The 14,600-nt window shown below is 38.2% G+C and overlaps 1 protein-coding gene across 1 annotated transcript in view; it reads right to left on the reverse strand.

Moving 5' to 3' along the window:
* LOC124274566 (ionotropic receptor 25a-like) overlaps positions 1 to 14,600 on the reverse strand; it is a 42,815-nt gene that overhangs the window by 22,609 nt on the left and 5,606 nt on the right. The window contains exon 2 of the mRNA XM_046709932.1: positions 1,853 to 1,996. Within this exon, the coding sequence (XP_046565888.1) occupies positions 1,853 to 1,996 (144 nt within the window). The remainder of the gene's footprint in view (positions 1 to 1,852; positions 1,997 to 14,600) is intronic.

Consider the following 14,600-nt stretch of genomic DNA (forward strand, 5'->3'; position numbering starts at 1 on the left):
TGTGCTTGTGTTTCTACTGTATCACCTCCCTGGAACATGAAGCAATATTCTACCATATCGCCCATCTATCACATAAAGCAGTATGCTGGTATATGACACCTCTATCACTTAAATGAATAGGACGGACAGACAAGTTTTTTCAGTGAAAGGCTACAGTCCCATCATATAGTCATTTTGCAAATGATATTGATAGTTTAGTGCACATGCTGTTTAATGGGAACATTTCTATTGCTGAAGTACGTCATACAGAAAAATACTAACATATTTTATGATTAATAGGTAACTGTAACATTAATACCAGTAAGATCCAAGGAATCATTATTTTGTAAATATGAAACGACAATGCAAAGCAATACTCGGTCTTGACTGTTCAGAAACAGATCCAATTTGATGTAAAGGGCAAAATAGATTTGAAAATCATATGAAACAATGGTACGACATTATATAGGACACAAAAGGGAATGTTAATTCTTGGCATGGAATAGGTAGCAGAATGTCCAGAACATTTATTACCAGAGAATGGAAATACAATACACTGGATAATAGGACATTAACATAAAGGTATAGTCATCTTTCTAAAGCCTTTTGTGGTCAGCTATTAATACTGGAGGATAGTCACTGGAGCAGCTGGGGCCCCTACAATACATATGTATTCGCCTCATTAGAGTCACATGTGGCTGATCCGAAACACGAGAGATATTCCATTTATATGAAATACAAAAATTACTTTCAAAAGCCATTGATCTAGGAAGCAAAATCATTATGTTATTAATTACAAGTCGTACCATCATTGCAGTGTGGGTTCCCCAGGGAGTACATCAGTCACCACGACAATATAACGACCAATCAGATCTTGGATGATAAAAGCTAAAACATTCGTATACGTGTATAAACGATGTGGTCATCAGATGGCTCCTGAAGGCTTTCAGAGACATGTATTGGGATAGACTGACTGAGTTTGGTTTTACGCCGCTTTTAGCAGTATTCCAGCAACATCATGGCGGGGGACACCAGAAATGGACTTCACACATTGTACCCATGTGGGTATTGGGATAGAAGCGAATACACACATTAGGGAGTTGAAGTCGACTATCACAAGAGAATTTAAAAGTTCCTGAATACACATTGTTAGTTCAGTTGATAAGTTAAACAAGGTTTTTATGTCAGTCAGGGTCGTATGTTCGAATCGCAGTTCGATTATCCTTTGTCTCTGTAGCATCGAATTTATCGCGGTTGTTAACACGACCAATAAGTTGAACGATTTCCGGTTTGAAAATGAGATGATGTTTATTCATTTTAGAAATTTTTATATCATTAGAATATATTTTAGATCATAACGATTTATAAGTATGTTTTATTAAAAAATCTAATTATAGGCTATTTGACAGGAGCTCGGGACTGGGATGCAATTATCTGTTTCAGGAACTGCTTGAATATCAGAATATTGACTGGTTGGTCTATAATCTGGTCGCGACCATGCAGTAGTCCCGTGGTAATGCTTTGACATTTCGTGACATTTCAACACGTGAGCAGGTAGGCTGATATCGCCATATTGCCAAACTCACTCTCTGGGCCCAATATCCGACCAGTCCGTATCTACATTTGTCAGTATGTCGAGAAAATGTTTTTCACTGGATAAGACTGTATACGAGCAGGTACCTACCTATGTCTAGTGTGCTGGGTAGTCCATGTTGGATAGGAGTGTAATTTGTAAACGAGTAGGTACCTAGCCATATGTACTGTGATCTGAGTCCGGTTGCTGTCTAAGACTGTGTATTAGGTGGTACCTACCTGTGTCAAGTGTTCCAAGAGAGTACTTGCTGAATAAAATTATAGACGATGTGGTACGTACCTTTATCTAGTGTGCCAAGTGAGTCATTGTTTTGCGAGTTGACGAGCTGGAATGTAACTGACGGGTTGTCTTGTCTGTTGAATCGGTCCAGTATATCAGGGATCTTGTCGTTCTGTTTCTCTATGATTTCATCCAGGATGACAACTGAAACACATAGAGCATACACGGTAAGACATGTATTGTATGGTTGAACATTGCATAACATTGAGGGGCATGTTAATCATAAACAAAGTGCCAAAAATGAAGACAATTCCAAAACAAAGTTAACCTGAAATTTTCAAATTTCTAATCCTGCATAGTTGATGTGCATTTATCACATTTCAGGAGCTACATCAACTGCAAAATACATTTGGAAATTAAACAAACTGTATTTGAATATTCGTAATCTCAAACTTTCTGGCTTCGGACTTTGGTTTAGGTCTATATTACTATTGATACTTATTCTAAGATACTCGTTACGTATAACGTTAAACACAGGGTGTATACTTATCCAACATTGATTGTATTATGACATCGTAACGAAAGTTGTAGAAATGGAAATAACCATCTCAAGCAATGTAGTAATGAACACACAGTGTTCCTGTTGAAGAATGGGAGGCCGAAAGCTTGTAATTCAGTAAATTTGTGTACATATTATAATTTCCGTTAGGGGATGAAAAGAACAGATGTTCAGTCATTTTCCTCCAGTGTTTAGAGTTTTTTCTGGAAGACAACAAATTATACATAATTATAACATGATACATTCTATAACCATTGGAAGAACTTTGAGTTCTGAATGAAAAAAAGTATCAATATGGATAATCGGATCTTTCCGTCCAGATTTCACCTCATCTTGTGTAATAATGTTTTCTTGGCTGTATCCATAACCCTTTTATCAATACAACCCATGTATCCATAACACGTCATATCAATACTACTCCTGTATCCATAACACGCTATATCAATACACCCCTGTATCCATAACAAGCTATATCAATACAACCCCTGTATCCATAACACGCTATATCAATACAACCCCTGTATCCATAACACGTTATATCAATACAACTTTTGCATCCATAACACGTTATATCAATACAACCCTTGTATCCATAACACGTTATATCAATAGAACTCCTGTATCCATAACACGCTATATCAATACTACCCCTGTATCCATAACACGCTATATCAATACAACCCTGTATCCATAACATGTTATACCAATACAACTTCTGTATCCAAACACGTTATATCAATACAACCCTTGTATCCATAACACGCTATATCAATACAACCCCTGTATCCATAACACGCTATATCAATACAACTTCTGTATCCACAACACGTTATATCAATGCAACCCTGTATCCATAACACGTTATATCAATACAACCCTTGTATCCATAACACGCTATATCAATACAACCCCTGTATCCATAACACGCTATATCAATACAACTTCTGTATCCACAACACGCTATATCAATACAACTCATGTATCCATAATGCGCTATATCAATACAATCCCTGTATCCATAACACATTATATCAATACAACCCCTGTATCCATAACACGTTATATCAATACCACTTCTGTATTCATAACACGTTATATCAATACGATTCTTGCATCCACAACAAGTTATATCAATAGAACCCTTGTATCCATAACACGCTATATCAATACAACTCATGTATCCATAACACGCTATATCAATACAACCCTGTATCCATAACATGTTATACCAATACAACTTCTGTATCCAAACACGTTATATCAATACAACTCATGTATCCATAACACGCTATATCAATACAACCCCTGTATCCATAACATGTTATATCAATACAACTTCTGTATCCACAACACGTTATATCAATGCAACTCATGTAACCATATCACGTTATATCAATTCAACCCTTGTATCCATAACACGCTATATCAATACAACCCCTGTATCCATAACACGCTATATCAATACAACTTCTGTATCCACAACACGCTATATCAATACAACTCATGTATCCATAATGCGCTATATCAATACAATCCCTGTATCCATAACACGTTATATCAATACAATCCCTGTATCCATAACACGTTATATCAATACCACTTCTGTATTCATAACACGTTATATCAATACAATTCTTGCATCATAACAAGTTATATCAATAGAACTCTTGTATCCATAACACCCTATATCAATAACACTGTATCCATAACATGTTATATCAATACAACTCATGTATCCATAACACTCTATATCAATACAACCACTGTATCCATAACACGCTATATCAATACACCACTGTATCCATAACACGCTATATCAATACAACCCTGTATCCATAACACGCTTTATCAATACAACCCCTGTATCCATAACACGTTATATCAATACAACTTCTGTATCCACAACACGTTATATCAATACAACTCCTGTATCCATAACACGTTATATCAATACAACCCCTGTATCCATAACACGTTATATCAATACAACTCCTGTATCCATAACACGTTATATCAATACAACCCTGTATCCATAACACGTTATATCAATACGACTCCTGTATCCATAACACGTTATATCAATACAACTCATGTATCCATAACACGTTATATCAATACAACCCCTGCATCCATAACACGTTATATCAATACAACTCATGTATCCATAACACGCTATATCAATACAACCCTGTATCCATAACATGTTATACCAATACAACTTCTGTATCCAAACACGTTATATCAATACAACCCCTGTATCCATAACACGCTATATCAATACAACCCCTGTATCCATAACACGCTATATCAATACAATTTCTGTATCCACAACACGTTATATCAATACAACCCCTGTATCCATAACACGCTATATCAATACAATTTCTGTATCCACAACACGTTATATCAATACAACTCCTGTATCCATAACACGTTATATCAATACAACCCCTTTCTCCATAACACGTTATATCAATACAACTCCTGTATCCATAACACGTTATATCAATACAACCCCTGTATCCATAACACGTTATATCAATACGACTCCTGTATCCATAACACGTTATATCAATACAACTCATGTATCCATAACACGTTATATCAATACAACCCCTGTATCCATAACACGTTATATCAATACAACTCATGTATCCATAACACGCTATATCAATACAACTTCTGTATCCATAACACGTTATATCAATACAACTTCTGTATCCATAACACGTTATATCAATACAACCCTGTATCCATAACACGCTATATCAATACAACCCCTGTATCCATAACACGCTATATCAATACAATTTCTGTATCCATAACACGTTATATCAATAAAACTCCAGTATCCATAACACGTTATATCAATACAACCCCTGTATCCATAACACGTTATATCAATACAACCCCTGTATCCATAACACGTTATATCAATACAACTGTGTTCATAAGACGTTATATCAATACAACCAATGTATCCATAACACGTTATATCAATACAACTCCAGTATCCATAACACGTTATATCAATACAGCTCCAGTATCCATATCACGTTATATCAATACAACCCTGTATCCATAACACGTTATATCAATACAACTGTGTTCATAAGACGTTATATCAATACAACCCCTGTATCATAACACGTTATAGCAATACGACTCCTGTATCCATAACACGTTATATCCATACAAGTCACTAAACCCATGATTAAAATGATCTGGTTTAATTGGTAGCAATTATTTCTGAGGCAGATATGAACTGTGCATATATATTATGTCATTTCAATATACATAAATGATATGTCATTTCCAACAATTTGATGAGCAAACCATCTTTATGCCAATAACTCGATGAATCGAAAAATATGGCCACGCCCCACTGGAACTACTTTATGTAATGATGCTAATTTGGCATCATGTCGGTCAGCTAAGTTGAACCGAGCTGGGCTGATCAAGACAAACCTGAAACCCCTTTAAGTTAAATATACTTCATATCAAAAGTTTAGACTCAGTAGTGTAAATGCAGCCACTTACTTCAGTCAACTGTTCTAAACTAGATTTTGCAAAATATTCCATACTGTTTAAAGGTACTGTTTACACATGAACTGACGTATTGTAAAACAAATTCGTAACGTTGAAAAGATTATTGTCACGAGTTCAATAAATGATGAAACTCGGTGAAAATTGGCGAATTCTTAACAAAACTTTACACCAACAGCTGTTCACGATATTTGCACATGCTTTTCATCAATTTGATGCATGATCCTCGTGCAATTCATCTGCATAAGGTTTGCAGATGGTTCCCCCAAGTTAGTGGAGAAATCCATCTTCGATGTAACCACGTATATATACACAACATATAGTGAGTGCTTTAAGTGAGTTTAAACTTTCGATGGGTAGTATAGTTTATTTGTGCTGAAACATTGTGCTGACAACTTGTGTTGTGACATTACGTAGAACAACACATTATTGTAATTAAAGCGACAAAATGATTTCCACAATCAAAAGATACATTTGGTATAAGCAGAGTCCTTTGAAAAATGCCGACTATACTCGTGATGTGCTTGGTTATAAATGACTATATTGTACAAACTTTATGGAGAACAACTTCTGTATTTCGTGAGTGCTACGTTCCGACACAGATTCTTCTACCGTTGTCATTCTTGTTTCTCGAAAGAAGTTGTTATCCATAAAGTTTGATCAATATTGTACTTCCCAACTTTTAAAATGCCACTCAAATAAGTTATAAATGACTACTCAGAGCAACCGTCTCCCAAAACACGTGACGGTACAACACAGCAAGCATTTTGTTTGTACACAGAATCAGTGACACAACTTTTGTCGGGGTGTGAAATAATAATAAATGATAGCGAGCTCTGTTTACACAGACACATAGTGTATATATGCGTACATGCATAAAATATATTCTTAGTTGGGAGAGTTCATCAAATAAATTTAATATTCAGCAACTACTAAAGTACAAAAGTGACTCGTTCGCCCTCCCCATGCAAGCTGTTTTTTCAACTGACTCTTTTAGTTGCAATCCTTGATTATCAAAGTTATTATTTTTGTTAAGTATCGGGTGTTTTTAACTCGACACATTGTTGGTGGAGCCAAACATAGAAAATTACTCAGAGCACGCAGTTTGTGGCAGTCTTTATTGAAAATACGTTAGGTTCGGATCGTGTCGGACAACGTCAAGAAGGGGTCGGATATTTTAACATTATCCATAATATATATATACTGAACAGCAAAAAAACCGCAAGTCTGGCTTTTTGTCAAGTTTTTGAATAGAAGACAACCAAAATTATGTCTAATCATTTATTCTAAAGAAAACACTGTCAATTTAACAGCTAAAAGTTGCTTTCGACATTGAATTGCAATAAGTTCAAATTGATCACAGTCCGTCAAATGGAGATACCCCTGAACGCGAAAAGTGACAGTATGTTTAGTAGCGCGTATAGACACCTTGAGCTTGCTCACAGGCCGTGCAATTGCAACATGGCCTCATTGAGTTCACTAGAGTCTGAAAGAATGTCTTAGGCAACTGGTTCCGCTCAAACACCAATCTCTATTCCAATTGTGCAAGTGTGAGTGTTCGTCTACCTGCAGCTATCCTCCGTCCAATTTCGTCCCAGAATGTTCAATGGGAGCCATATCCGGGGAAAGAGACGCTAATGTTGTTCTGAGCCAGATAATCCATCGACACCCTTGCTGTGTGAGGGCTGCAAACGTCGCTGGCGTTGTTGACGTGCCAAAATTGGCCCCACTTGGGCTGCAGTGGATTCCAGCAGCCCAAAGACGACGCCTAATCGGATCGCTTGGCACTGCTCCCCTTGACCCAAGAACTAAGGCTGTTGTTACTGTTGCTGCTTGAGTTCGGTTCTTTAGATGAGTGACCCGGATGAACCGATCTTGCGCATGAGTTGTCACCCTTGACCCAAGAACTAAGGCTGTCGTTACTGTTGCTGCTTGAGTTCGGTTCTTTAGATGAGTGACCCGGATGAACCGATCTTGCGCATGAGTTGTCACTCGTTGCCGTCCTGTACGGCGACGATCAGCAGCAACCCGCTTTGCTGATGACGTTGAGCAAGTCCTGTAATGGTGGTAAGATAACAACCCAATTGTCTAGCTACAGCGGTTGCAGAGCTACCTCCGTGTAACTTTCCAATGGCCATTCCCCCTCTGCTCAGTCGTTAGTCTAGGCATCGTATGTGTGGCGTGTACACCTCCTGGCGTCAATACTGAACTGTTTTTTGACACAAACCTTTATACAGGATACCTCAGAGTGAAATGCATGCTTTTCATCCAGAACCGTAGATGCACGTGCTAAACTTATGGTTTGGCTGCACTGTTGGTGTGTTTGTGTGAATGGTTCATATGGACGTCAAATTGCATGATATCATCTTATCTGGGATCATTACGTCACTTTACCATGAACGTTCCATAAACATGAACGCTTACCTTCATGAGATTTCAGTTTTTCGAAACTTGCGTTTCTATTGCTGTTCAGTATATTTCAATGCATATTGGTTTACGGTGTATAGTATCGTTGTAAGTACACTGACAGCCAAAAGAAAATATACACCCATGTCTGATGCTAAGTAAACATTAAAGAAACAAAAACGAGTTTTTCGATAATGATACATTTAATTCGGGTTTCATAGCTGTAGGACTTAAGCTTTTCGGCAACTCTTTTTATACTCAACCTAGTAAATATGGGTAACTTATATGTAGTGTCTAATTTCATTTGTTTGCCGTTAAGTTTCTTCATTGTACTGGATGTGTTGCGGAATAGACTCTTGTTGTTCATTGTATTTAAACAAATTATGATATGTACGACGGCGTCATCCTCAGCGTTACACTCGCCTCAACATGATGTCAGTCATTTGTTTCTTTCTGTAACTGCGATGTAAAGATATATATCAACAGGAATGGTTCCATGACGTTCGTTATTCAAGTAGTATTAGTTACTATGCTGAGTTTAAATCCTTTTCAAACCTGAATTGTATCTATCGTCTCTAACATCTATCCGTCTACGCAGAACTGTAACTATGTTCAGATGTAATGGCCATGATTTTAAGATAAAAGCTGCAATGTTTTCTAAACCCCCGTATGATGAAATTACTACTTGTGATCATTGTAACCTCACAGAGGATAAATACCATGTACTTTTAGAATGTCCTTAATATTCATGTATAAGATATAAATACTTACCTCTATATCTATGTAGACAACCATCAAAAGAAAAGTTTATTGCTGTTTTAACAACGAGTTAAACTGTACAAGTTAGCCTTAATACTATACCATATAAATCGCAATAGATCACATCAACAATAACTGTTTATTTCCCATAACATTGCCCATTTATGGTAATATGCTATTTACGTCGTATTGCATGGTAGCGCTGTCACTGTGTTCATCACAATATATTTACATTGTACTGTTGGCCTCCGGGCCATATATACCAATAAAATTTGTCTGTCTGTCTGTCTGTAACTGCTTCTGATTACTTGAATTTGTAAGGGGTGTCACCGATACACACCTGATTCACAATCTGGTGATTTGGGCTTTCGCAATCTTTTCAACTCATCCACCTGTTAGTATTTTCAACACATTTTGATAATTACTTCTGTTATTTTTAAGTTACATTGCCACTGAAAAAAAACGATATCCGATGCTATTCCATATTTTGACTTATATCAAATCTCCCCGTATTTCCTCGGGTGAACAATTGTTTACCCTTTGCATTTGGTCATGGTGGGCAGGTCACGTTCACCTTGTGGAGGGCACCTGGTATTTTTACAATTTGATACTTATTCTCAAACAAGTGCTCGTGTGTAGTGGTGATCGCGCAATACACCTTCAGCAGATATTTCTTGTGGATGTGGAAAGGATATTGTAGCCAATATTATTATCTATAATGAATATCTGATATTATTTTCTGAGAAGTACTAACAGTCTGACTCGAAGATTTAGGTACAATCTTCAATATAAATACCAAATTGGTTTCCCAAGTTTCAATAACTGATCTGTCCCTTGTTTAAATCAGTCCTCCCTCTCATTTCAAGGGATTTCCGCCATGTTAGCATGATTTGAAGTTTGGGAACAACCACATTATCGACAGATACAGATTCGGATTTAGTTACAAAGCGTTTCGAAGTGGCAACTGTTTTAAAGACGGAAATGAGTTTCTTTTGTGTGTGTTTTCAGTACGGAACCCTGATACCATGAGTTTGTAAGTGATTGTTTCCATGCTGTGAGCAAGGATAGCTCCAGAGTCATACACTTTAACGTAGACGCCTGACAGTCTCGGCAGCAGATTCTATTGGATTTGAAACCAGGGTCCCGATCCACAGAGCGTAAGCCTATGGTTAAGTATAGAGTTACGACAGGTCGTAGCGTTACAAACGCTTTGTGGATCGGAACCAAGGTAAAATGGTAAGCACGTCCTGCCCTACATGTAATACAGGGACGACTTCGCCATATCGATGACGATAAAATCGCAACCAACTGTGATGAAGAGGTACATAATTTTGAGCAGTAGACTACCCGAAACAAACGGATATAGAATCAGTTACTCTAAACAAAATCCAAAACGTGCGCCCCTTTATCCACGCATGGCCCTTTTGTGTTGAGTAAACGATGAAGCATTGTGCTAATCTGGACCCGTGGATCAGGCAGGATTGTGGGTGGATTGAAGTCAATATTTGCAGAATGAAAGTCCTTGCCCACAGGTAAGCTATCGACCAGCTGTAGCTTACCCGAACAAGGTGGATGGATCTATTACACACGTATTACATTTACATCTAATTTGTCCGTACAAAAAGACGAATACCTCAAACAATGATCAGGAGACATTTCAGATGTTTATCGATGGCTGACTCAAACGTGACGTTGTCATAGTGATCTGGACGCTGTAAATGAGGATCTTAAACCCGTGGAGGCGGTTCAATGGTTATATCTACAAAGGAATGATTTTTGAACAAGTTTATATTTGTGTATATTGGAAAAAAGGACTAATGGAACTTCGACATATTTGAGTTTCAAGTTGGTGCGGATGTTCACATGGATGCCAGACATTGTTAGCCATGGCAATCGCGGGAATCTAATTTCAGAAAACCTATATCAAATCGAAATGGGGAGGCACCAAAATGGTCTTTCCAACTCTGCAACTCAACATAGGTTATGTAACACACGCTGAATTTACAATACACGTGGGCGGTGTGGTAGCCTAATGGTTAAGGCGTTCAGTCGAAGGCCTAAGTTTGATTCCCCGTATGGGCACATGTGTGAAGCCCATTTCCAATGTCCCCCGCCGTGATATTGCTGGAATATTGCTAAACGCTCGTGGGTTTCGAGAAAGTGAGTGAGTGAGTTAGTTTAGTTTTTACGCGGCACTCAGCAATATTCCAGCTATATCCCAGCGGTCTGTAAATAATCGAGTCTGGACCAGACAATCCAGTGATCAACAGCATGAGCATCGATCTGCGCAATTGGGAACCGATGACATGTGTCAACCAGGTCAGCGAGCCTGACCACCCGATCCCGTTAGTCGCCTCTTACGACAAGCAAGGGTCATTGAAGATCTAACCCGGACCTACAAAGGTTTTCGAGAAGTAGTAAACCTGCATCGTTTTGTGTGGTCTGTCTTACACACCGAAGTGCGTGAATGTGAATTAACATTCACCCTATTCCACCCCTCATCCCCTTGTCAGCTCTATCAGCCTATACATATTCCACTTTCAGCTATCACTTGAAATCAAGAGAATCGAGGGTGTTTTAAAACGTGAAGATTTTATTTAACCGTGTATATGGCTAATTTTGGGAACTATACTCAAATGTACGCTTCGGGATTTCCTTGTACATGAAGCTGAAATGCTGTAACAGTTATATAAATGAAAACTGCGAGGACTAAAAAAGATGTCATTATCTTTGTCATTGTTAACGTAGTACATACGTCATTGTCACCTTAATCCAAACACCATTGTTGACGTACTGCGGGTGTGACAGAAGGTGATGACGTAACACTCTATCTAGGGTATCAGCTTTATCGCGCCAGGTTACACCAGAAATGGGCTTAACACATTGTACTCATGTGGGGAATCGGACCCGGGTCTTCGGCGTGACGAGCGAACGCTTTAACCACAAGGCTATCCCACCGCCCCAAACATTTGTGAAATGTATATGACTGAACTTCTGAAGATCAGGGAATCGATTCCGTGAAGAGCTATCCCACGGCCCCAAACATTTGTGAAATGTATATGACTGAACTTCTGAAGATCAGTGATGACACCGCGTGTCAAGGGTAAGCATATCCTGCTTAATCTTGATATGCGACGGCTGACTGTAAAGACACCAAACTACCATATGATAGATGGGTAAGGAGAGTGAAGTGATACATCTACTGACTGCGTTAAAACTAATGAAAATGTCTTGTTCATTTGGAATTAAATCAGCTGTGTACAAGTACGGAGAACCTGCTGCTTGTAATGACAAAGCCATAACATCCATGTGATAGATGGGTAAGGCGAGCGAAGTGGTAGTATATCTACTGACTTCGTTAAAACTAATGAAAACGTCTTGCTCATTTGGAATTAAATCAACAGTGTTCGGAACATCTGCTGCCTGTAATGACAGACGTTGAAGACATATATCCGTTTTGCAAAACAGGACAGTTTTAATGTTCTACCCACATTTTCCGTTTGTAATTGAACACGTACTGAACGCTACTGCTAGGAAACTCGGGGACTTCGATACAACATGTCAAGTGCCAGGTCAGCATCTATGTTCCAGGATTCTGACATTCTGGCCGTTCGACTGATTGCCACATCAATGAAACAATGCTTCTGACGATGCTAATGACAACCGGAACGTGGCCCTGTGGACGGTGGAATATTGAGTTCTGCTTGGAGTAAACAGTGAAATCAGATCCATCTTTAATGTACGTTGACAACCATATTTGCACGTATAAAATCAGCGTCATTAGTAGACTCGCCGTGGTGAAGGAGCCGCGCTTCCGGTCCATGCCCATCATCAGTACGTGAACAAATATTGGAATATATGTTCAAATAATGACACTTTGATCTAGTCTTCAGCGCCTTGAGGGTTCGTCGGTAAATAGGAAGCCTCCTTATGCAAGAATAATCCATATCACCACAAGAAAAGTCATTTCATTAGGGAAAATGAGGCTATGTTCACATAAATGCTTGGACAATGAATTGAATTTCCTCTGCTATTTATCGTGGTCGGCAAAGAAAATAATATTTGTTTCTGTACAGTGTTGAAGAACTGGTTGGGTCATTCATTTCAAAGGAAACACAATACGTCGTTGTTTTAACTCCACGGGAATACTAACGAATGTCGGGTCACCAGCCAGAACCTATTCTAATGGGCCATTGGGAATTTGTAAACCAGTTAAGGGAATATCAATCTGTCAAATTGTCAAACAACCATGGTATGACCTGTCCACAAAATAAGAATGTAAAGCATGTCATGCAGAAGACACGTTCGCTGGCTAACAGGATGGAGTTTGCACCTTTCAGATATACACCTGTTGATACGTGATTGATGCAGCATAATGGCTGCTCAACAAGAGCAATTCAACGCAGCCACTTAACAAAAATGCCTATAAATAACTCAAAACAAAATAATTTCAGATGTCAATTAACACACAAAATGACATCCCATGCAAACTACAATGCCGTCAGATGGCAACCACCAAACAAGAATGATATCAGATGCAATGGCAAAACAAGAATGATATCGGATGTCAAGACTAAAGAAGAATGATATCAGATGTCAACAACTAAACAAGAATGATATCAGATATCACCCACAAAACAAGAATGTTATCAGATGCAATGGCAAGAACAAGAATGATATCGGATGTCAAGACTAAAGAAGAATGATATCAGATATCAACCGTAAAACAAGAATAATATCAGATATCAACCATAAAGCAAGAATAATATGAAGTCAACCACAAAACAAGAATGATATCAGATCGGACATCATAGCTAAAACGGAATGTCTTCGAACAATGGCATATTGTGGAATAGTTCTATTATGAGAGATTGAAATATTCACATTGTAAATCAATACATGACACGTTTTATGGATAAAACGTGAAGAATAAAAAGAAATTGTTATACATAAAATGTGCCATGTATTCATGTTCGCTCAACTTCTAAATGCCTTTCAAAAACTTCACATTGCAAATGGTAATATCTTTTTCTTTGTGTGTACTACCATCCATATGTTTTTGTGAGGAAAAACATTTTGCAAATACATTTGCCATAATCATGTGTGTAGGTCAGACAAGTATTACATGTACTAATGAAAAGCAAACACTGTTTGATGTAGAACTGTAACATATGTTCGTGTAATCTGAGCTGACGGCGTTACCTGGTTTGAATAGCAACGAATGATAGGTTATTCCTCTATTCTGCATTTGATTAAGCTGCCGCACTGACTTTAACTGCTGATAACAGTGAGTGAGTTTAGTTTTACGCCGCTTTTGCAGTATTACAGCTACATCACGGCGGGGGACACCAGAAATGGGTTTCACACATGGTACCTATGTGGAGAATCGAACCCGGGCCTTCGGCGTGACGAGCGAACGATCTAACCATTAGACTATCCCACCGCCCAATTGGCATCATGGGGAGTGAGTTAGTGAGTGAGTGTGGACAGTATTCCAGTATGTCAGTTTGGTGTGGAGGGTGAGGGCAAACATGAAAC

The sequence above is a fragment of the Haliotis rubra genome, unplaced genomic scaffold, assembly GCF_003918875.1.
Source record: "Haliotis rubra isolate DU_JTF1 unplaced genomic scaffold, ASM391887v1 Scf192, whole genome shotgun sequence".
Lineage (NCBI taxonomy): Eukaryota > Metazoa > Mollusca > Gastropoda > Lepetellida > Haliotidae > Haliotis > Haliotis rubra.